This window comes from Ostrea edulis, chromosome 2, assembly GCF_947568905.1.
Source record: "Ostrea edulis chromosome 2, xbOstEdul1.1, whole genome shotgun sequence".
NCBI lineage: Eukaryota > Metazoa > Mollusca > Bivalvia > Ostreida > Ostreidae > Ostrea > Ostrea edulis.
In genome coordinates this window covers 5,786,976-5,811,958 of record NC_079165.1, presented here as the reverse complement: position 1 = coordinate 5,811,958, position 24,983 = coordinate 5,786,976, and the positions used below count along the sequence as shown (strand labels likewise).

At 36.6% G+C, this 24,983-nt stretch overlaps 1 protein-coding gene and 1 long non-coding RNA gene across 2 annotated transcripts; one reads left to right on the top strand and one right to left on the bottom strand.

Annotated features, from left to right (window-relative positions):
* Positions 1 to 1,117: 1,117 nt before the first annotated feature.
* On the bottom strand, positions 1,118 to 13,824 carry LOC125681586 (mediator of RNA polymerase II transcription subunit 16-like). Its single transcript, XM_048921743.2, has 8 exons — positions 13,574 to 13,824; positions 8,435 to 8,609; positions 7,058 to 7,150; positions 5,293 to 5,427; positions 3,965 to 4,850; positions 3,515 to 3,744; positions 2,892 to 3,018; positions 1,118 to 2,164 (listed from the first exon to the last, which is right to left on the bottom strand). Exons 1-8 carry the CDS (start codon positions 13,714 to 13,716, stop codon positions 1,461 to 1,463), a joined length of 2,493 nt encoding a protein of 830 aa, XP_048777700.2. The 5' UTR covers positions 13,717 to 13,824; the 3' UTR covers positions 1,118 to 1,460.
* Positions 13,825 to 13,902: 78 nt separating this feature from the next.
* On the top strand, positions 13,903 to 18,652 carry LOC125680705 (uncharacterized). The gene is made up of 2 exons (XR_007372050.2): positions 13,903 to 14,129; positions 17,804 to 18,652. It is a non-coding gene; the product is annotated as an uncharacterized LOC125680705 (long non-coding RNA).
* Positions 18,653 to 24,983: the final 6,331 nt, after the last annotated feature.

Genomic DNA, 24,983 nt, shown 5'->3' with positions numbered 1-24,983 from the left:
CACAGTAGGTGTGGCATGATAAAGATCCCTCCCTGCTCAAAGGCCGTAAGGGCAGAGCATATGGCCAACTTTTGCAGCCCTTCATCGGTAATGGTGACGTCTCCATATGAGTGAAAAATTCTTGAGAGGGACGTTAAACAATATACAATCAATAACTCTTTATCTGGAAGAAAGGTGTTCTAAACCTTGCTTCTTTTTTTCCCCAATAAAATATTGGGGTGTCAACTTCTCTTGAGTTCGATTCAAAGTAGCTTCTTTGGATATAAGGCTAAGTACTTTGTTGAACTAGTCAATAAGTATTTTTATTCGAATTTCAATTAGATCAGAAATTATATTTAACAAAGTGTCCAGATGTGTGTGTGTGGGGGTGTGTGGGTGGGGGGGGGGGGGGGGGGGGTACACAAACACTGGAATGGTCCAGACTATATACGCTTACTACATGTATGTGTAAAGCATAATCCTCTGATGTGGCCTCCGCCTCGAGGGTCATGAGTGGTACAGACTTCAATTAAATTGTCATTGTATAATGAAGCTTTCTGGTTCAAAAGTTCTCGAGATTAACCCCCCTCCCAAAAAAATAAGAAGTTAAAACTTACTTTCCTTTGAAGGAAAACACTCATTTTAAGAATCCCATTTACAAAGAATGATATATGGTTTGTGTCATGGGTCCTTCAAATAGGACCGTAAATCGGAGACGGGCGTTTGCACAATAAAGAGCCCTTTAAACGCCATGGTTACATCAAAATTTTTATGGCACTTAACCTGTAGCTTCTGACGTCTCTAATGTAAGTGAAAATTCTCGAATGAAACGTAAAACAACACACAAAAACATCTTATTCGATAATGTTCACTCATATAGAAAAGTCACCAGCTCTATGTAGAGGGCCATAAAGATTAACTTGTGCGAGGCTCATAAGATTGTAGCATTGTGGGTTCTTTCTTGTGCCAATGCCTGCCACAATACAGATCCTCCATACAGCATGACATTCACTTCTAATGTCAAGCGTTTGGAACAGTCATTACCAACGTTAAATGTCTTAGGTTTGATGGAGCGCTGGGATAGAGAATTGAACCCCAGACCTCCCGATTAAGAAGTGAAACCCCTTACCACAACCTGTTCATAATGCACCTGGTTCTTTAATGAAAATTTTTCCTTTGACAAAATCATAAAAATACAATTCATGCAGTTTTAACAATCACCCATGTGCAAAAGTAGTTGCGTCTGAGTGTAATATCAAGAATTCTTTCACGTACACAAACACTCAATGGTATATTGTGATTGTTCATTCCTCAGCTTCACATTACAGATAAAACATTTGGTATCCGGTGTATCATATATACAACAACATGTACAGATATGTTTAAGCCACTTAATCACAGCATGAGATTCCATCTGTTACAGCGCTTACATACACCATTGTACAACAATATCATGTCTCTACAGCTCTCTCTCAGACAACTCAATCTTTGTCCGAATACAACTTCCAATGAGCTGCACAGAGACAGTGTCGTTGCCATCTTTTCTCCCAAGCCTTCATAATGGACGATTTGGTAACACTTGTCAGTAGGGAAAAGCCACCACAGCGACAACACTGTCGAACATTCTCCGACAAATTCACCCCCAGGTGGATCTGCCTGATGATGTCATGATGCTGCTCATTTTCTGTCAGAACATCAGAAACGTACATCAGCTTAGATTTCTTTTGACTATACAGATACTCAGGAAAATTGCCCCAAGTGAAACTGATTGGAAAAGACTGTCCAAACACCGTGTACCCCGAACTGTAAAGTCTGAAGCTCTGATTCATGGCAGGCACCAGTAGTTTACTGGGGAGAACACAGCACTCATCCAGCAATGTCTCATCATATTCCAATTTTGTCCCATCCTTACAACAGAGCCAGGCTTTGGTAAGGACTTTGTACAGGTGAGCCAAACAGTCCACATTAGATGTGGTGGTGAACAAGGGTGCCACACTGGGGAATGTGGTGCTCCAGATCCGGATGACGACCAGGAGTTCTCTCAGCGTTCTGAGAAGGGAACTGTCGCTCAGCAGAGAAGATCCGGGGAAGCTGGGATAAGACTGGTATAAAGGAATGGACGCTAACAGGTGAAGACAGAAGTCTGCAATCCACTGTATCAGGGGCTTCAAGGACTGCATCAATCCTGTTCAACAGTGAAAACAGTCCATAACAAATAAACAGCATTGAACTGCACAGTCAATGATCATTGGGTTTTAATAAACAACTAGTTCTAACTAGCATTCTACATGTAATATAATATTATACAATGCTTAGTACTCTGTACAAATCTTTCTTCAAATGTCCAAGTCATTAGCCACTTCTTACTTACCATTAGCCATTTCCAATTCATCATCAGCCACTTCCTACTCATCATTATCAACTTCCTACTCATCATTATCCACTTCCTACCTATCATTATCCACTTCCTATTCATCATTATCCACTTCCTACTCATCAGTATCCACTTCCTGTTCATTATTATCCACTTCCTATTCATCATTAGCCACTTCCTACTTATCAGTATCCACTTCCTATTCATCATTATCCACTTCCTAATTATCATTAGCCACTTCCTATGCATCATTATCCACTTCCTACTAATCATTATCCACTTCCTATTCATCATTATCCACTTCCTACTTATCATTATCCACTTCCTATTCATCATTAGCCACTTCCTACTCATCATTATCCACTTCCTACTAATCATTATCCACTTCCTATTCATCATTATCCACTTCCTATTCATCATTATCCACTTCCTACTAATCATTATCCACTTCCTATTCATCATTATCCACTTCCTACTTATCATTATCCACTTCCTACTAATCATTATCCATTTCCTACTATCATTAGCCACTTCTTACCGTCCCCTGCTCTATCCCTTCGCCTGGTGTCCACTTGAAACTCTTCTTTGTCAAGGCCATACAAAACTTTGTCAAGGTCACCATCAGTGGACTTTACACAGACAGCACTCAGCTTCTCTCCAGAGCTCTGAATATGAAATAACGAAATCATTGAAAATTATCAACCTCATATACATCGTGGCAGGAATTGTGTTGATATAGATATTATAATGTTTACACTAATTATACATGCATTATAATCTAAATGTGTTTATACATGAGTCTATGACAACCACATTCCCTAGTGCATGTCAGCTGTGTATACAAAATAACTGTCCTTGATTTGTACATAAAACATGTGTATAGTACATTTTCAGTTTTGAAAATACATGAAAGTTTGCACTGTGATGCTTCACGCTGGCATACTTCAAGAGGCATGTTTATTTTCTATATTTACATTCTACTTTCACTTCTTTCAGAATTATCAGCCATTGAAATAGATGTACACATACTATATTTAACGAGATTCATGCGCTCATTGTTCATAAGTGCATTCATGAGGAAATGACTATCAATACAATATGTAAGGACATCAAAGGCAAAAACCTTAGAAAGGTAAATTTTTGAACATAGACCTACTGTACCTTATCTTGTGAGGAAATGTTTTTGGGTCTCAGCAGACCCCGAAACAATGCATTGATGGCCTGAAGAACCAATCTGGTGTGACAGTCGGAAGCTTTCTCTCGACTGGAAAAGTTTGTGCTGTACAGAGCTACTTTAAGGGCTTGGAGTCGCATGGCTACAGCTTCCTGCATGGCCGGTGACTGTCTATGGAAGTTGTCGATCAGCTTCCCACATATAGCCTCTATGTTACCTGCAATAGGAAATCCAGAGATACAATTTTGTTTTCTTGATGGCTACACTAAAAAGAACATACTATTAACAGATTATAATGGCGACATCATTTCTGCAATGGAGTTGTCAAATTTTATTCCTCAAGTGTGTGGATCAGCTTTCCATTGGCCAATTGTGAATCAAAATTATGCATACAATAGTTGGTTTACAGTACATGATGTCTGATAATTTCTACCTACCAGGTCTGACTGCCAGCAAAATTCCCCACCAATCATTCCCAGTGACCAACGCATACTCAAACAGCAGACACACCAGTAGAGCTGACATAGAAATAGCACCGTCTTTTACACTGTAAACTTTTAGCACTGAAACTTTCCCATCATGCACTGCAATAAGGCCACACCCACAAAATGTCTGTAAGAGGTTGGTGATATTGACTGATTTTTTGGACTTCTTTGCTGAAGAGCTGCTGACAGCATGCATGCGTAAAGCATCTGTTGATGTGTGCAGAACTTGGTGATTATGACGATGAATAAGTTTAATGGACCCGTCTTTGTATGCTGTCGCGAAGTATGGTGAAAACCCTGTCTCCATCACATGCTTAACAGGAAGATTTGATGTTGCAATGCAGGAAAGGTATGATGTGTGTTGAATTGTGGAATGATGCATCCATTTGTGAATTTTGAATCCATTATCAATCCCTTGGCTGGACTGACACAGCTGGTGAAGAGTGGTGTGTTGTTCCACCAGTTGCCAGATCTCCATAGAACTGTAGCCATTGCAGCCACAAGTCACAATGAGAGTGTCACATGACTCAGGATTCATGAAGGTCAAGTTTGTTACAGTCATCTGCTGGCTTTCATTGCTAGAGTATTCCATGCGACTTTTCATGTGCAGACTAGATGTAGGTTTACTGGTGATCTGGATTCCCTCTGTGGTCAGTTGTATGGTCACATGAAAGCACTGAATGAGAGAGGACAGCTGACCATCACTGGTGGCAATGACGATACCCCCCATGTTGGAATATGCCACTGCAGCCAGACTGAGCCGCTGTGGGGTGAGAGACAGGGCTTTGTGAGCTGACGTTATGAGGGGTTCATGTCTGTTCATTACACAGCAGTCCACCTGAAAAATTTACACCATATTTAAAACGACTGCTTGTATTGCACTATGTCTTAAAGATGTTTAAATGTGCTTTACATCAAATGTTTACTTGTTAATATGAAATACAGTTAAGCCTCGTTATCTCAGACTCGGTGGGACCAAAAGAAAACTTTGAGATATCCGAGGATTCGAGTTATCAAGGATAAAATACTTTAAAAATAAGTGGTTGGAACTTCCGAATCAATTCGACATATCCATGGTATTCGAGATATCAGTGTTCCAGATACAGAAGTTTAACAGTATATGCACATGAGAGAAAAAAAATCATGATAAAACTTCTGAACCTTTTACGGTCAGCATCTTTGAAGACTTTGTACATGTGCTTAATTTTGTAATGAACTGTACTGTTAAAAAATAATGTAACTTATCTACTACCAATAAATATACAAAGTCTAGAACACACCAGTCCACTAACTGTCACAGCTAACCAGCCATCTACAGGCTTGCCCCCAAACTGGGTCACAGAGGGCTGATATCGCTCCCTCAGGAATTTGTCCTCATAAGTTACAGCATCTTTCTTCTCAGGACTGAATAAAATCTATACACAAAAGAGAAAATTTACATAAAAAATTCACATGATGTGCATAAACAATCTGAATAAAATCTATTAACAAAAGAGAAAATTCACATGATGCACATACAGGATTCTGACTGAATAGATTCTATACACAAATGAGAAAATATAATATTTTACATGATGTAGGTTGTTAAAAATTTCTTCAGCCCGATATCCAGGATTTGCTAATTATGTATTCAGGCTCAGCAATTAAAAACATCAAAAGTCCAAAATTTTGCTTATATATACAAGAATAATCAACATAAATATTTTTATGTCTGCTATTCTTTTATTTTATTACTTTAAGTTTTGCAATAAATAAAATGTAAACATTTATTCATAAGTGTTTATTTATCTTTAAGCAATAAGAAGTATGATTACAAGTTGGAATTTCCTTTATGTAAAACAGCACAACTATTTATTTTTATAAGTCTAATAAGGTGGGGGGTTTTTCAAAAGAAATTTTGCCAAAATCCATTTCCTTCCAATATTTTTGTTGTTGCATTTATTACTGAGATTGAAAATTCTTGGAATATACCGTATATGAAGAGATCAAAAACTGTCTCTATATACATTTTTGTTCTCTAACATACATGTATATTGGAAAAAGAAAATTTTAAAATGGAAAAATACATGTGCATAAAATCTCTAGAAATAAGAAAAACTCTATGTAGATTCTGAATAAGTGCACACGAATTGAAAGAGGAAGATATGAATGTGTAAAAAGCAATATGGTCAGCAAATTCTCCAGAAGGAAATAAGAGAATATTATGACTTAATATGCAAATTAAATTGTATAGAAAATGAATTACATTTCCTTACTGATTGTCCATTCTATGTTAAAGAGAGAAATATGTTTTTTCATGATATATACAAGCTCAACAAAAATGTTATCTATTCAACAACAACAAAAAAAGAAAAAGAAAAAGGATAAATTTACTTGGTTGATGATTAATGAAGACAAACCATTAATTGTTAAATTGAGTGAATATTTAGTTAAAACTTTCAGAAAAAGAAGTGATGCTTTAAAACTATAAATCATTCTAGTTTATTATACATATGTTGGTATAATACTGATATTGTCCATTTACTTTTGTATACACCGATTTGCAAATCATATGCTTTTGTTTCCCCCCTATGCTACATCTACATGAAGCTAATGTTGTAATATTTTCTGAAATTTCTTTCTATATAAACTGTCTTAGCTTTTATGCCCACTGGACCCAAAATTGGGATAAACTAATCTTTTCTTAACTTATTGGAAAAGTTAATTTCCAATGTCTTTGGTAGTTGATTTCCTATCAAAGCTGAGACAATTGCAATCATAGACAAAGAGATTGTGTCTATAGTCTCCGATACTTATCTGCTATGTGTAGAGTTCATAGTGGACATGGGCAGTTGATTTGTGAATACTGTCTGATGAGACAGTTGATATGTGAATACTGTATGTTGAGACAGTTGATATGTAAATACTGTATGTTGAGATAGTTGAATACTCTCTGTTGAGACAGTTGATATGTAAATACTGCCTGTTGAGACAGTTGATATGTAAATACTGCCTGTTGAGACAGTTGATATGTAAATATTGCCTGTTGAGGCCTACAGTGCTAACCTGAACACCAGTGTGGAACCACGCAGCAGTCAGTATGTCTTCTCCCGGAAGTAAGGACGACCCAATGCATTCCCATTTATTCACCAGAAATTCCTTAAATCAACAAAGTTACAATCATTAAATAGACATATAAAGATATTTGTACTACCAGAAATGTAAGAATTCATAAAATATCACATTAAATCTGTTTCTATAAATTTTATTCTACTTTAATGATAAACATCAATCAAGAATGTTTGATAATTTTCATTGGAGAAGGATTCTTGCTCTGTCCAGATGATTCTCTGTCATTATAGTCTCAATTTTTTTCTTCTGATTTTACCTACAATTATCCTCTAACATTGTAGTGCTGTGGTAAACCGTAGAACCTTTATATTCTTATATTCACACTTCCAATGTTTTTACCATTACATGTAGTAAAGGTAGCCATTTCCTCATGAATGTACTGTAGTTGTAAACATTGTGTGTATGAATATAGATAAATATAGTGCGTCTATTTCAACGGCTGGGAATTCCAACAGAAATGAAAGTAGAATGTAGAATGTAAAATATAAGAAATAAACTTCATTTTTGACAATACATGGGGGTATGAACTGTGACGCTTCATGCTGGCATACTTCTAATGAAGCGCAAATGCAGTTCATACTAGTGTTGAAAAATCGGAAAAATTTCATAATCGATAATCGGTCATAATTGGAAGAACTGTATTGATCAATGATCGATATAATCGGTATTTACATGTTGTTAAAAAATGTTTAATATTTTTGGAGTTATTTCTATTTAGTTTTACGGATATGTGCAGTATACACACTAGCTGGTGTCACTGAATTCTCACTTTTCAATGTGGAGTCCACTCTGACTCTCCCCCGTACATGTCTCAATATAAAAGCGGGATTAACAGTCAGATGAATCTCAGATTAGATATTAATTAGTGTACAGGCGACAATCGATTATGAAAAATAGAATCGATAATTGGAATCGAAGAGCCAAAAACAACTGACAATCAATTGTCAGCGACAATCGTTTCATCACTAGTTCATACCCTCATGTATTTTCAAAAATGAAATTTATTTCTTAAGAATACTGGACTTGGTAAATATTTACAAAAATACACTCTCTTCTCACAGTACCTCCATGTATCAAATCTGAACTATAATTATAAGTAAAAGTACTATTTCATAGTTTTATAACTTGGTAAGAGTACATGTTTTAAATGAAGCATTTTTCAATTACGCCATTCATATTCTAAGATTTAGATTTTCAATAGTCACCTTTATCCTTGTTTTAAAAAGTTATACAGTTTATTCCTTAAAAGAACTAAAATCCAAAAACTTTCACAAAAACTCATGTATTTATATACCTATATTCATTAATTACCTGCATTTGCCACACTTGACATAAACCATTAGAATCGGTGATCAGCAATCGTGTTCCAGTTTTATCCCATCGCAGATTGGTGACAATGGCCTGACAGCTTGTAACAGTGAACCACTCCCACGGTTTGTCAAGATCAAACACACCAACTTCACAGACCATGCTTGTTTCGTTCCCCCTGAAAACAGACACAGTTCCTCATATTACACTCGACTAGAAGCTCATTCCCTAAGATTTCATGTATTCCTGATATCTTTTATTATTGTAGTATAGGAGAGGAGATTTTTTTTGGGCTGGACTGGGAATCGAACCCGGGACCCCTGCATACTAGTCAGGTGCTCTAACCAATGAGCTATCCAGGCTGATATCTACAGTCAATATAGCCCTAACTACTTAATTATCATTCAAATGCTCACACATTACTGCAGACATTTTGTGTATTCATAAGCACAGAGAAATCAAACTAATATAAAGAAAATGTAGGAGTTCATTTATAATACCGTCATAGGACACAAGTGTTTTTGCTGATGTAAAAATGCATATAAATAGTTCAAAACTTCCTGCAGTTTATTTCAATATGCATTATTTATATAGAAAAAAAACACCCAACTGGATTCTGGGATTTTGAAGGTTCATAGGTCACCACATTCTGATGATGGCAGTATTTAGAAACAATGTTTCTTGCTATATGTTTTTTGTGTGTGTCAAGGCCATAGATGTGTCATCTCATAAATCATTCAAAAGTTCCAGTTGAAATTAGGAAGAAAGTGACAGAAGACCAAATGGAGGGAGAAAAAATACTGACTGAAAATGGGAGAATTTCAAAAATATGTTGGACAACAGGTTCAAGTATTACGAAACAAAAGTTGAGACTTGTGGAATAGTAGAAAACAGACACAAATGTGTACCACTTAATGCACACAAAAATGATTTCTAGAGGATGAAACTGGTAAAAGGTTAAAACAAAATAGACTCCAGACAAAATAGCAAATTCCAACTATCTGTACCAAGACTGTTAGAAGAAAATTGTTTCAAATAGGCTATAACAAATATCTAGTGAAAAGGACAAGGGTGGTGTGACATTGCAACAGAAAAAACTACACGAACCAAGTCAACTGGTGCAAAGAATGAAAAAATTAAACTATAAAGGAGCAACACTGAGAATAGTGGGCCTTTAGTGATAAATGCAGCTGGTCATCGGAAACAAGAGGTACTGTGAGCAATGCTCACTAAGAATACCCCACGCTTACCCCAATCTCCCAAAGGGTGTTGGTAATAGGTATAAACTACCTCTTTTCTGAGTGTAAAAAACAAATGGCATGACAAACCGAACCATATTGCTACTTCGATGTCCAGTGCACGTGACCTTTGACCTTTTGACCCCAAAATCGATAGGGAACATCTTCATCCCATGGGTAGTCCATATGTATGATATGGTGATGGTAGGTGGAAAGGATAACGCTTTAGAGCCCGGAAACCATATTGCTACTTCGATGTCCAGTGCCAGCGATTTTTTTCCTTATATAACTGGTACCGATAAACGGTACCATTCCCAATGCCAAAAACCATTGATTTTTCCCAATTTTGAGACTAAAAATTCCCAATTTACTTGCCGAAAAATAGACCGGCCGCTGGCATCGTAATTTACTTAGTCTGAAACGTTGTACAAGTTAACTAAAACTTCCGGTATTAAATCGAAAGTACAGATCATGACAGTGTGCGTGTTTTGTAGAGCTACGACAATTCTAAAACGAGCCTACGACAATTCCTTATGTCTCACAACAGCAAATATTAGCGTAAAAAAGTTTGTAAAGAGACGACTACTTCTTGTTTTGTTCTCTCTTTTCTTTTCTTTTAGTTGAAATCATTTGCCAATACTTTGGTAGAAAATTCCCAATTTGTACGATTTTGACGCTATTTTTCCCAATTGAATGGGTACCAGTGGGTAGAAAAAAATCGCTGAGTGCGCTTGACCTTTGACCCCAAAATCGATAGGGAACATCTTCATCCCATGGGTAGTCCATATGTATGATATGGTGACGGTAGGTGGAAAGGATAAGGCTTTAGAGCCCGGAAACCATATTGCTACTTCGATGTCCAGTGCGCTTTACCTTTGACCTTTTGACCCCAAAATCGATAGGGAACATCTTCATCCCATGGGTAGTCCATATATATGATATGGTGACGGTAGGTGGAAAGGATAATGCTTTAGAGCCCGGAAACCATTGCGTCTACAGACGGACGGACAGACAACCCGATTCCAGTATAACCCCCCACACAACTTGTTGCGGGGGGTATAATAACAACCACGTATCATACGTTTGACACAAAGTCAACAAAGTTGACAACTCTCCACCGCATCATCATGAAACAAGCTTTCTATTATGATCTGGGACTGCATATACTTCATTAGCATTGAACTTTGACCGCTGAAATGAATTTGAAATATAAATTCTGCTAAAAGTATAAATAAAATTAGAGAAGTGCATGATTATGGCTTGTTGTTGTACATTATTTTCCATATGATAACTACATTTTCCGAGTTAGATACCCCTACCCACAGATCCTGAATGTTCAATAACATGGAGGAAAATGACATTTATTATGATATCATGGTCAACACAGTCTCTAGATATTTATCATGGAGAATATTTGGTTGTAACTAAAATGAAATTTGCAGTTGGAGAAAAATAACATCACAACTTGTGAACAGCTCATTGCAGAAGTGACATGTATGGCAAATTCTAAATCATATTCACCAGTTAAATATGAATCAATTACAGCAGGAGTACAATAAAGAGTGAGAGAAAGCACAACCAGGGTCTGTTGGTTGGAATGAAACCCAAGACAGGAGCAATCGGAGGATGCATGTTGGAGGACGTATTCTCCAGGAGGAGAGAAGGAATTAAGTAGTGATGTGCAATAATACCGGTTAACCGGTGAATCCCGATTCTGTTGTTGGTAATATATGTATTGTGATATTTTTTGTAAATACCGGTTCGGGTTCAGTATTCTGTTGATTCCTTAAATAGGTTACCTGCCACTGATAAAGTTTAAAATGGTGGCGAATTAAACTGATCGTGAATGCCTGAATGGAAAAGCAAAGGCTCCCATAGTATGTATCACTTCAAACTAAAGAAAGAAAACAAAATAGTTTTAACCGATATGGCTGTATAAAAAGGTGAAGATAAAGAATAGTGATCAATCTTAGAACTCCTATAAGGAATAAGAATAGAAAGTTGGGCAAACACGGACCTGTATGTGATTATTGTTGCAAAAACTGTGGCACTACAAGCCAGTCACATGCGGAGGCACCACTGCAATGTTAGCATCAATTCGAGCCAAAATAAACGGGATCGTCTCAGGTTGTATCGACTTTTACTCCCCCTCCCCCAAGTCATGTTTTACTTTTCGCAATGATCAGTGGTGAATTTGAATTGAAATAATCCTAGCAAGAGTCTATTAATGTGAACCATTTCTAGATTCAGCCATTTATTTGTCCATGTTTATTTATTGAGGGCGAAGCCCTCTCACGGCCCAAATGGCCGTGAGAGCGGAGCTCTCCCTATAGGTAGCATGTATACACATGTTTAAAAGGAAAATAATGAAAAATTAAACCATACTATGGAACTTGAAAAGTTTGGTACCAATGGCGTCGATTCGAATATTAGCGCGTGGACATGTATTCCTCCATTTTGAATCTCGTCTACCCTAGTTCACGTCGTTCTGAGATGTTACATAAAATCCGTAAAAGCATGTAAATCTTATTTTCTTAATCATATATAATCACTCCACGATTAACGCCATATTTTTTGTTGTGGTTCAAACGCTATGTTTGTAAATTTGCTACGACACTGAATATGACGTCACAATGTACTGTTTACATCAATTGCGTTATATTTCCTGCGTTCAATATATAGGCGGATCAAATGTCCAATATTAGGATGCTTTGATACAGCTCCATCCGCATGCTATCTTCGGGTTGTTTTTGTCCTGTTATGGATCTAGATACTAATTCGAATATTTTTTGCTTCGCCCTCAAACACGGTAATGCCGTATTGAGACATATTAGTATTTCAAGTAGAATTAAGAAATATCTGAAGATAACTGGGTTTTTTTTATTTCATAAAGATTGTTATAATAGCGAGCGACGCAACGAGCTCGCTCCAATGATTACGCAATTGAGTCACGTGGTTTGCTCTTCATCAGCTGAAAAATGATGGGGACTATCCATAATGTTTCCGGAAAAATGTTGCCGTCACTGCGGTATACTTCATTGACAATCCCGTAATTAAAATAATTAGATTGTTTAGAAAATACAATTAACGTTTTTAAATTCCAGACAAGCTTTCTCATAGCTTCAAACGTTTTGTTTTTGCTTGGTTTGAGAGAAGAAAAAACATTGAGGCTAATATGATGTCACAATTTTTAACTGTTTACACCAAGCGCGTTATATTTCCTGCGTTAAATGAAGAGGCGGATAAAAGTCGTGTTGCAAGATGTTAATGGGCTTAGCTCGTCTCAACGGTCACACCGTACAACATATTATAATTATTGTGATATATTGCAATACAAAATTTAATATTGCAATATATCGCAGTACAATTTTTGGGTTGAAATACCCAGTACTAGAATTAAGACGAGTCACAATAATAAGACTGAAAGGTCATATTGTGATAATTTGTATGATATACATTATGTTGAGTGTTATGCCTGTTTGGGCCCTAATTTTGAAAAAATAAATTACCGGTATACCATATCAAAATCTTAAGGTCAAACACACAATTTTGATTTAAAATTTCAGTTTATTATGGCAAATGTGAATAAAGATCACCATTTTTACGACAGCGGCAAATATTCAATTCTGATGACTGTACTTGTACTGTAGGATATTTTAAAGGTATTCATTATGAAATTTTCAGTTATCTAATCTTAATAATGCATGGTGTTATTTAACTTTTTTTTTAACCTGCAAACAATAAGTAAATAAAACATTTTGATTAATTTTATTAACAACACCCCCCCCTTCATATATTTGAGCCTAGGACCATAGGAACAATGCGATACCCTGCTCGCAGGTTGCATTCGAGCGATATCGACATAGCCAACACATAAACATAATAAGAATGAATGCATATTGACCTTTTTCTTTTAAGTAAACTGGTTTTCTGTCTACTGATTGCCAACACGTTTTGGCTAGATAACGAACTGCAACATTTCTCCTCAGAAATCCAGTCTTTGACATTGCCTTCGGGTTCATCATTGCAGGTATACACAACTTCCATGGCACAGAAGTGGCTTACATTAGGTGATTACCAGAAAGCAAATGATTATCAATCTCATTAGATCGAATGTCCTCAGCTTTCTTTTTTTTCCCCCATCGACGTCAAAACAAAACAATTTCCCCTCATGATGACAAAACACTTTAATAAACGTTTAAATGACTGAGTATTTAGGAAGTCGTACTATGAAATATTCGGTCAAGTATCAATCTTGCAAAAGCAATACTTACATCTGGGTGGAGTATACTGTGTATTCTGCTCTTTGTTAAAATGTCCATGTATATTTGAATACGCTAGTATTACGGAAGACACCATAACATAAGGACAGTGCTTACACACCGTGTCCATTCCAACAGAGCATGTGACGACCGGGGTGTTGATTTTTCACCACTTCGGCAGCGGACAAACTTCACAAAGTGAGTTCATTTTCAATTTTTACCAAAAGGATCCATTGTCTGATTATATATATTACTGCACGGAAGGAAAGCATTGTATCTTATTTAACAACAAAGAACAGATGTTTGCAAACGCTTCCGCCCAATAATCCGGCTAAAAAACAAATAAACAAACACCCCCCCCCCCCCAAAAAAAACATCACCCGATTTGAGTTGAGATATTGCAGTCATTTTAGCTTATATCCAAATAACTAGCCTAATGGTCCTAAACTCTTAAAATGTTAGGTAAACATATTTGTTCTTTATCATCTGAAATCGAAAATAGGTTTAGTGAAGACAAAATCTTCAAACTTAGATATTGCATTTGGGGTGTTGGTTTCCTGTTCCACACGGGGTGAAAATAATTATCTGTTCTACGTCAAGAATGTAACATAAATGCATGTTCATTATTTTGTACTTACATCATCTACGGACCTTATTTGATTATTATAACTGTACTCTAATGTGAAAAAATGAAATAAAATTAGCATTATGGCATTTCATAGATCCATACATGTACAATTGCATTTCTATGCTCTGAAAAAAGGTGAAAATTAAAATACAACGAACTATACCAAAAACTTAGCTGATATATATTATTATATGAACATACTAGAAATGTTAATTATCTTACTTCAGCTTGAATCTATTTTTTATGTGTTCCTTATATCCGACTATTACACTCTAGGTATACATGCATGCAACTAAACACTAGCTGCAGTCACTGGATTTACAACAAATTAAAGCAGATCCAATGGTCATCTTCAGGGTATGGAGTTGGTCTACCATTGATTAAATGAACTTTACATGTGGAATTCCCTTTGGTATGGAGTGGTCAGTTGGGTTCGATAGCCGGCGGCCAGATAACTCAGTTGGTAGAGCACCTGACTAGAGATTCAGGGGGCCCAGGTTTGAATCCCGGTCTTGTCCGTTGCATTTTCTCCTTTTCCGCAACATTTGGTGCCATTAACCACCCCTGGAATTCCAGGTGAAAGTCATGCCAGGAGCAAAAAACTCTGGGTTGTGCATCTTTGTGGAGGAAGACAATTTAAGAAGGGAGGAATGTAGCGGTCAGCCAGGTTCGATAGCCGGCGGCCAGATAGCTCAGTTGGTAGAGCACCTGACTAGAGATTTAGGGGGCCCGGGTTTGAATTTCGGTCTGGTCCGTTGCTTTGTCTCCTTTTCTGTAACATTTGGTGCTGTTGACCACCCCTGGACTCGCAGGTGAAAGTCATGCCAGGAGCAAAAAACTCTGGGTTGTGCGTCTTTGAGGAGGAAGACAATTTAGGAAGGGAGGAATCCCAATCTGATCTGTTGCATTTTCCCCATTTCTCCTTTCCCATTACAGGTGTTTGATAGACAGTAAGACTGATGATAAGGAGGTTCACCTTTTGAGTAACTGTCTTTTATTGACTATTTCAAATAGGTATTTTTCATTTGAGCTTGAATTTCAATAAAATTATAAACCTAATAACTTTTATTTATAGAAATAAGAATCACATACAACTACAGTTCCTTTTTAAAATATGGAACAAAAAAATTAGAAAATAATTCATTGGGATAAGATTTTTAAAAAATTGAATAGGTTAATTGTTTGTATTGAACATTTTCCTGTGATAAGCCTTTGGTCTGCCTTGTACAGTTTTCAATTTCTTTTGTTTTTTAATGTTCAGGATCTTAATATGTGCTAATTTCTCTTAACTTGAGTACTACTTGTCATTTGGATTAGAAGGGTACAGACTGTAATTGTAGGAGCAGATTATTGAGACAATAGAAGTATTAAAGGTATAATCTACCAGACCATCCACAACTCAATGCCTGAGAGTAGTGCTTCCTTCTTAATATATATATAACATCTTCAGTCGAGAAAGGATTCAGTTCTCAGCAAGTTTGAACAATTATTAGAAATACAATTCTTGAATTTACTTTTGAAACCTTCTATAATATTTTCAAGCACTATAGTTTGAGATTAAGATTTGAATTTCAAGAAGAAAGTGATATATATATATATATATATATATATATATATATATATATATATATATATAAATATATATAAATGTAGTTACAGCCTTTTTTTACTGCACATTCACCTACATGTATATCAAAGAAAATAGACATAAATTTTTTGAAGAAGTTTTCTCTAGCCTACAGTATTAGACATAAGTGAAAAAGAATGTTTTGCATTCAAAATTTTCAAGTATATTTGTTATACTAGAATAAAACATTTAGTAAAAATTTATATCATATTTGTTGTCTTGACATAGGTTTCATGAAAATTCTTGAATTGAGGACTTTCTAAAATCCTTGAAATTTCCCCCAAATCTTCATATTTCCAAAAGTCATAATGAAGGATTTGAGAACAATATGAATCTGAGATTTTTATATGAAAGTGTTACTTTTTATACTCGAATGTTCAACTTAATGAAACTAAAATGCATCACAAGCAATTTGAAATCTTCACAGTAAAATAAATTTCATAGAAGAGAGTCAACCATGCATCAGGTGTTTGTTTGAAGGATTGAGTAACATCTGATAAGGTGATTTAATAAGGTGATTCCTCAAGTTCATCAACAGGATACCAACTCCATCCCCTGAAGATCTGCTGTAAATGCATATAACATAGAGCTGTGAGGGTGATAAAGTAGTTTCTTATCCTGAAAAATATCCTTTTCACCCCATGACATGGGGTGGTAATATAATTTCTCAAGGGGGTGACAAACTCTCTACCACTCTGGTATATATCTTGTTGGTCAGTGTTATCCCAGTTTGCATGAACATGTACATTTCTTCAAACGCCTAGCTGACTAAACGTAACCTGATATAATATAAGCAGAACCAGTGGTGGCTCTGCACTAGAATAAGAAAAATCATCTGAGACATGCAGTAGAGCAGAATATTTCCCTCAGCTTTAATTTATCAGATTCCTTAGATATCTTATTGAAAGTAGACATTAACGGCAAACTAACAACTCAACTTTATGACAAACGTGATGACGTCAGGTTCTCCATCGTCAACTTTCCATATTTATGTAGCAATATTCCATTATCACTTGCATATGGTGTTTATATATCTCAACTGATTCGATACGCAAGAGCTTGTTCTGCGTATGGTAAATTTTTAAATTGAGGCAAGCTACTGACAAACAAGTTAACGGTACAAGGGTTTCAACAGTCTCGATTGAAGTCAGCATTTCGCAAATTCTATGGTCGTTATAACGATCTAGTTTGTCAATACAACCTATCATTAAGTCAAATGCTGTCTGACGTGTTTCATACTGATTGTTAGCCCGTTCTTGGCACACTGATTTTGACTACGGGTAACTCCGTTTACCTGATCAGGATTTAGGGCTCACGGTGGGTGTGACCGGTCGACAGGGGATGCTTACTCCTCCTAGGCACCTGATCCCACCCCTCGTGTGTCCAGGGGTCCATGTTTACCCAACTATCTATTTTGTATTGCTTATAGAAGTTGTGAGATTGATCACTGTTTGTTATCTTTGCCTTTCATTAATAATCTGCAATGTCATAGTTTAGGTCCCTAATTGTATTTTTGGAGAAAGCATTAAGCATCTGAAGAGACTTCAAGAGTCGAAAGATGTCCCTTTTCTGAACAATTAGTCATGATATATATTCATTTTTCTCTCTTCTTTTCAGATGGATGAAGACAACGAAATAGAAGCGGCAAACACAAGTTCATGTTTCAACTATATATGCCAGTTTTGTGCAAAAACAATTAGACATAAATCCTCTCTACTAAGACACATATTAATGCATGAAAACAAGGAATACGCCTGTGACCAATGTCAAAAAACTTTTAAATCCAAAATTTACTTGTCGCAGCATGTTAAACAGAAACACCAGGAGAGTCCATCAGAGTTTATTTGTCAACACTGTGGTAAGACATTTAACAGTAAAGTAGCCATTGCAAATCATGTTAAATTTAAACACAATGATGGAGGACGAACGTGCAATACTTGTGACAAAAAATTCAAAGACAACTATGCCTTGCAACGGCATTTGAAATCTCACGACAATACTACAAATCCATGTCCAAAATGTGGGAAAGAATTCAAAGATGTAAAAAATCACGTCAAAGTGTGCGGGACAAAGAAACTGCCCAGGCAGTACTGCTGTGACCTTTGTGACAAAATGTTTCTCTGCAAGCGCTACCTCAGGGGCCACTTGAAGAACAAACACAGAGGAGGAAATTTTCACCCGTGTGCCTGTGGAAAAACATTTTCATATAAATGTTCATTGAAAAGACATCAGAAGATATGTACATATGAACACTGATGCATTTTTTGCTGAATGTTTTGAAATGTTTATCATACATTCATGGTGTTATGTTTTGTTTTGAGGCATTAGGAGTAATATCCATTTTTTTAAAAACTTATTTTTGTTTTTTAATATACGCAAATGTTGATGATCTTGTATTTGAAGCTATTCGTTGCTGAAAACTTTTTTTTTAAAAATTTTATTTTATTAAATTGATACCTACGTATATATACATGTATATATTTATACATTTTATTTATATATTAACTCACAGGAGGCGTGGAAATGTTTGGTTTTAGTGTTCTCCTTGTTAATTTGAGAAGTTTGATTGATTGATTGAATTTTGTTTTACGTCCCTCTCGAGAATATTTCACTCATATGGAGACGTCACTACTGCCGGTGAAGGGCTGCAAAATTTAAACCTATGCTCGGCGCTTATGGCCATTGAGCAGGGAGGTATCTTTATCGTGCCACACCTGCTGCGACACGAGACCTCAGTTTTTGTGGTCTCATCCGAAGGACCGCCCCATTTAGTCGGCTCTTACGACAAGCAAGGGTGTACTCAGTGAGGACCTATTCTAACCCGGGTCCCCACGGGATTGTATACAATTTATGTTTAAATAGATTTGTTAATGAAAGGTGAAGATAATGAACAGTGATCTACATTAAACCATTTTGATTTAAAATCAGTTTATTTTAAGCTCACCTGAGCTTATAAAATAAAGCTCAAGTGAACTATCCTGATCATCCGTTGTCTGTCATCTGTCTGTCCATCTGTCTATAAATTTTTCACATTTTCATCTTCTCCAGAACCACTGGGCCAATTTTAATTGAACTTGGAACACATTATTCATGGGTGAAGGGATTCAAGTTTGTTCAAATGAAGGGCCATGCCCCTTCAAAGGTGAGATAATCACAAAAATGCAAAAATAAAGTGGGGTCATTACAAAATCTTCTGAAAACCCACTGAGCCAGAAAAGTTGACATTTACAGGAAAGCTTCCTGACATAGTGCAGATTCAAGTTTGTTCAAATCATTGCCCCTGGGGGTAGGATATAGCCACAATAGGGGATCAAAATTTTTACCTGCAAGTATACAGGGAAAAACTTTAAAAAATCTTCTTCTCAAGAAAAGTTAACATATACTGGTACATGAAAACTTCATGACATAGTACAGATTCAAGTTTGTTAAAATCATGCTCCCCGGAGATAAGGGATTCTAGTTTTACATGCGAATAATTATAGGGAAAATCTTTTTCTCAAGAATCAGTGGGCCAGAAAAAAATCAAATTTATGTCGCAGGGTCCAACCAATATAAAACAAATGGTTGGTCTGGGTTCTTACTCAATTCTTATTGTGTAAGGAAGAAAAACCTAATTAAGCAAAACACAAAATCTCGCAACACATAAAACACTCGCACATTTAAACAGACATTTAGACATTACATTAACAGCACATAGAACACAATATTTTAGGCTACGCTGCCAATGAAATTAATTGTCAGTAAAATAAAATAAATCAAGTAAGTGTAAATCTTAATGGAACTCCAGTAATATAATAATATAACCCGAAGTTTTAAATTATATTTTCAACATCTCTGGAGTGACCGTGAAGGTTGCACTTCAGGAATATTGCATCCTATTGGGGTAAATGAAAGTGGCGGGAGCTTGTCTTTTTAATGAGTGAGGTTAGTACTCGACATAACATACACCATGTGACTAAACAAACTCGCAATCATTCATTAATACTATCTTACACACTCGTATTCCATTGACTATGCGCGCCAATAGTATTTAAAAATAGCGCTCGCTGCAACGCGCTTATAAATTACAACTGTGACATAATATGTGAAAGCTTCCTGACATAGTGCAGATTCAAGTTTGTTCAAATCATGGTCCCCGGGGTTAGGGTGGAGCCACAATAAGGGATCAATGTTTAACATGCAAGTATATAGGGAAAATCTTCTCAAGTACCACTGGGCCAGGAAAGTTGACATTTACATGAAAGCATCCTGATATATAGAGCAGATTCAAGTTTGTGAAATTCATGGTCCCCGGCAGATCAAAGTGTTATGCTGATATACATTAAAAATATCGCTTGAACTAGATTGTTCAATCCATGGTCCCCGGGGGTCACAATAGGGGATCAAAGTTTTTAATATGCATTGATATATTTAGGAAAAATCATTACAACTCTCTTGAACTACATGTATTTAAGCTAGGGGTTTCATATTTTTTATATACATTTTTAATGGAAAGACCTTTCATGTGATGCAATGGTGTGTGATCTTGTGACCTTGACCTGGAAGTTTGACCTACTAATCTGATCTATACAATAATTATGTCTGAACTATTTAAAGTAGATCTTTCATATCTTGTATATATACATGCATTTCATATCATGATCTTTGACCTTGAACTTGGAATTTGAACTACCTTTAAGAAAACATAACCTATTAAATATCTTTGGAACTATTTTAGGTGGAGCTTTCATATTTTGTATATATATTCTCTATGGCAAGGTCTTCATATCATACCATGATTTATGACCTTGGTCCTATCCAGAACAGTAAGATCACATTAGTCACATTGGTGTTGAGGCATCTCTGTTATGTGAATTCATTTTCAGTTAGGTTGTCATCCTTTGGGGCCACAATATGGGATCAAAATTTTTCATGGGAATAAAGATTGATAAACAAGAAGCCCATAGGCCACATAGCTGACCTTAGTCACTTTTGCCCATATTTAAAGATTTTCCCTACACTATTGACATGTAAAACTTTGATCCCTATACCTGAGAACCATGATTTTTACAAACTTGAATCTGCACTATGTCAGGAAGCTTTCATGTAAATGTAAACTTTTCTGGCCCAGTGATTCTTCATCAGAAGATTTTTAATTACGTAAAACTTTCATCCCCTATGGGGGGGGGGGGGGGGGGGGGGGGGGGGGGGGGGGGGGGGGGGGCATGATTTTAACAGTTGAATCTGCACTATGTCAGGAAGCTTTCATGTAAAAGTAAACATTTTTGGCTCAGTGTTCCTTGAGAATAAGATTTTCCCTATATATTTGTATGTAAAACTTTGATCACCTATTAGAGCATCAATTAAAAGACAGAAAATTATTTACAAATGCCTTTTTCTAAGGTTTTTGTGACAAATCGAGGAAGCAAGTAAGTACTAAACATTCATGGATTTACAATTCGTGGATAGGATATTTCCATTATAAAAATTAATCAGAAATTTCCATTTCATTTGGTACTAATAATGAAAGGTGAAGATAACGAACAGTGATTAATTTCATAACTCCTCAAAGAAATACAAAATATAGAATTGGGCAAACATGGACCCCTGGACAAACTAGAGGTGGGATCAGGTGCCTAGGAGGAGTATGCATCCTGTCGACTGGTCACACCTGCCGTTACGCTATGTATTGATCAGGTAAACGGAGTAATCCGTAGTCAAAATCAATAAGTCAAGAACGGCCTAACAATATGTATGAAACACGCCAGACAGCATTTGACCCAATGATGGGTTGTATTGGCAAACAAGATCATTATAACGACCATAGAATTTGGGAAATGCTGACTTTAAATGAGACTGTCGAAGATCCTGTAACATCAACTTGTTTGTCAGTAGCCTGTATCGATTTAAAAACTGATCATACGCAGAACAAGCTCTTGCATATCGAATCAGTTGAGAGATATAAACATCATATGCATTTGATAATGGAATATTGCTACTTAGATATAGGAAGTTGAGTAAGGAGAAGCTGAAATCATCCCATTTGTGATAAAGTTGAGTTATTAGTTTGCCGTTAATATCAGTTCTCAATAAAATATCTAAGTACGAAGCAGTATAATTCATTGTCCGTCAGTGGCAAAACTCAAAATCTTTAAGCCACTCTCTTTATACATTTGTTCAAAACCTGGTCGGTTGCTTTTCTTATTAAATCTGAAGTGAGCCTCAGGCAATACATGTATGTAGTGAACTGATGTTTGTCTGAATGGAGAAAATGGACATTTGATCTCAATTACAGCAATGACGCTGTTTTCTCTTGTCGGTACTGATGAACTAATGCTTCCATCTGGTGATGCTACGCCTAAAACATCGCCAGATATACCAGATATAACATAACAACCTTATTCGATGAAGACAGCATCAGGGAAAAAGGCTGGCAGAAACCTTCCGATGAGCGATTGCATTTATTTCATGTTTTACTCCATGTTGCATGTTTCATGGCTCTCTATTGCTAAATGAACCTTTTGTTCTTTGAGATCACGAAGTCCGATTGCTGAATATAGGGTGCCACCATTCACCCGAGCTTGATTTCGAAGAATATACCAGAATTCGGAACGTTGTTTTAAAACCCTGGCTCCATCTGTGTGTCATTGTCGGTCCTATCCCTGAAAACTGTAATATTAGTTTGCTTTGATGGATCTTCTTGATAGTCTGGATTACATACGGATAGCAGGATTTCTCTAGGCGTGTGCATAATAATATTTATCCTATTGTTTCAAGAGCAGCGAAAATGAATTCGCGAAGCTGGAAAAGCAAAGCTTGCAGTCCACTTATCACATAGACAAACCTGGATTCTTTCCAGTTTTCATCAGCCATTCCTTTAAATTTTTCCAAAGGTTTGTTTGAGTACAAGTTGTCTTCCTTCTTTGATAATTTCACTCAACACTGAAATGAGGGTATTTAGATCACAAACAACACTCCGTCACATTTCTGAATCAAAGCTGTCAAAGACGTTAGTATTTAACAGCCTCAATTTCTCCTTCATATCTTTGACAATTGAAAAATTTCTATTTAATCTCTGTTTTCTATCGGCATAGGTTCGTCCACCCTCGTATTCAAACATGTCGACATCGCATCCCTTTGACACACGTACTCATTTGCACAGCTTTACTCTTTCAAACTTTTCATGAATGGTTCAGGGACTCCAAGAGGGACCACTTTTGAAATTTGAACTTCACAGACAGTAGCGTATTAACCCCCCCCCCCCTAACATTTTCAAACTTAAGGTAAATCGTGGTATCTTGTTCAGAAAAATGTACTAAACAATGTAAGAAGCAATAATTTCTTCCACTCCCGGAGAAATAAATGACAAAATCTATTGATTTCTTGAATTACTTTATTGGAAGAACTTAATTTTTTCCAAAAAAACCCCTTAAAATTTGCGTCATTTTATTAATTTCACCTCATAAAAAATTACAGAAAATAGTACAAAAGACTAAATAGGAGATAATTTCAAACGCTATAAAATCTGTAAAATCCAAGAGCTTCCGGGGGCTTCGCCCCCTGGGCCCCCATCAGGGTTTCACCTCCAGACCCCCTGCCTCATAAAGTGGCGCCCTCCGTAATCGCAATTCCGGGATCCGCCCCTGACAGGTGTTGAAATCTGGCTAATTTGTTAATTTTGCTGTTTTCAGTCGTTACCATTCCTGTTGTTATTTGACCTACGTTCCTCCCATAAAACACCAGCATGAAGAGTCTGTAATCTGTGTTCCATAATCGTTTTGTAACATCATGAAAGGTGACCCGGGTTAGAAAAGGCCCTCAGTACCCCTTGCTTGTCGTAAGAGGGGACTAAATGGGGCGGTCCTTCAGATGAGACCGCAAAATCTGAGGTCCCGTATCAGCAGATGTGACACGATAAAGATCCCTCACTGCTCAAAGGCCGTATGCGCCGAGCATTGGTCTAGATTTTGTTGCCCTTTACCGGCAATTGTGACGTCTCCATATGAGTGAAAGATTAATCTCGAGAGGGATATTAAACAATATTCAATCATGAAAGATGAAGATAACGAACAGTGATCAATCTCATAACCTATAAGCAATACAAAATAGAGAGATGGGCAAACACGGACCCCTGGATATACCCGAGGTAGGATCAGGTGCCTAGGAGGAGTAAGCATCCCCTGTCGACCAGGCACACCGGCCGTGAGCCCAATATATTCATCAGGTAAACGGGGTTATCCGTAGTCAAGATCAGTGTGCCAAGAACGGCCTATAACAATCGATATGAAACACGTCAGTCATCATTTGACCAAATGATAGGTTGTATTGGCAAACTAGATCGTTATAACGACCATAGAATTTGCGAAATGCTGACTTTAAACGAGACTGTTGAAACCCCTGCACCATCAACTTGTTTGTCAGTAGCCTGTATCGATTTTAAAACTGATCATATGCAGAACAAGCTCTTGCGTATCGAATCACTTGAGATATATACATACCATTTGCAGGTGATAATGGAATATTGCTACATTAATATACGAAGTTGACGATGGCGAAGTTGAAATCACCCCGCTTGTCATAAAGTTGAGTTGTTAGTTTGCCGTTGATATCTATTTTCAATCTTTTTTTCCCGCTGTATCTCTTCGGGTTTAACATTAATCCGAACGATATCGTGAAATGTACAAACTTTTACATGAACTCTTCTCAAATGAGGCAAACCTTTTATACACACCGAGCTCTTTTTTAAGGTAACAGTCAGAATAAAACAATAAAATTTGAAAGGGGTTAAATTTTAATTCAAGTTTTTTTTTTAGTGCGT

Coding starts and splice junctions, on each gene's coding strand:
- LOC125681586 (XM_048921743.2), bottom strand. CDS start 13,716: ATGGAAGTTGTGTATACCTGCAATGATGAACCCGAAGGCAATGTCAAA. Junction 8,610..13,573: donor AGTTTACTTAAAAGAAAAAG/GTCAATATGCAT, acceptor GTCTGTTTTCAG/GGGGAACGAAACAAGCATGG. Junction 7,151..8,434: donor GTCAAGTGTGGCAAATGCAG/GTAATTAATGAA, acceptor TGTTGATTTAAG/GAATTTCTGGTGAATAAATG.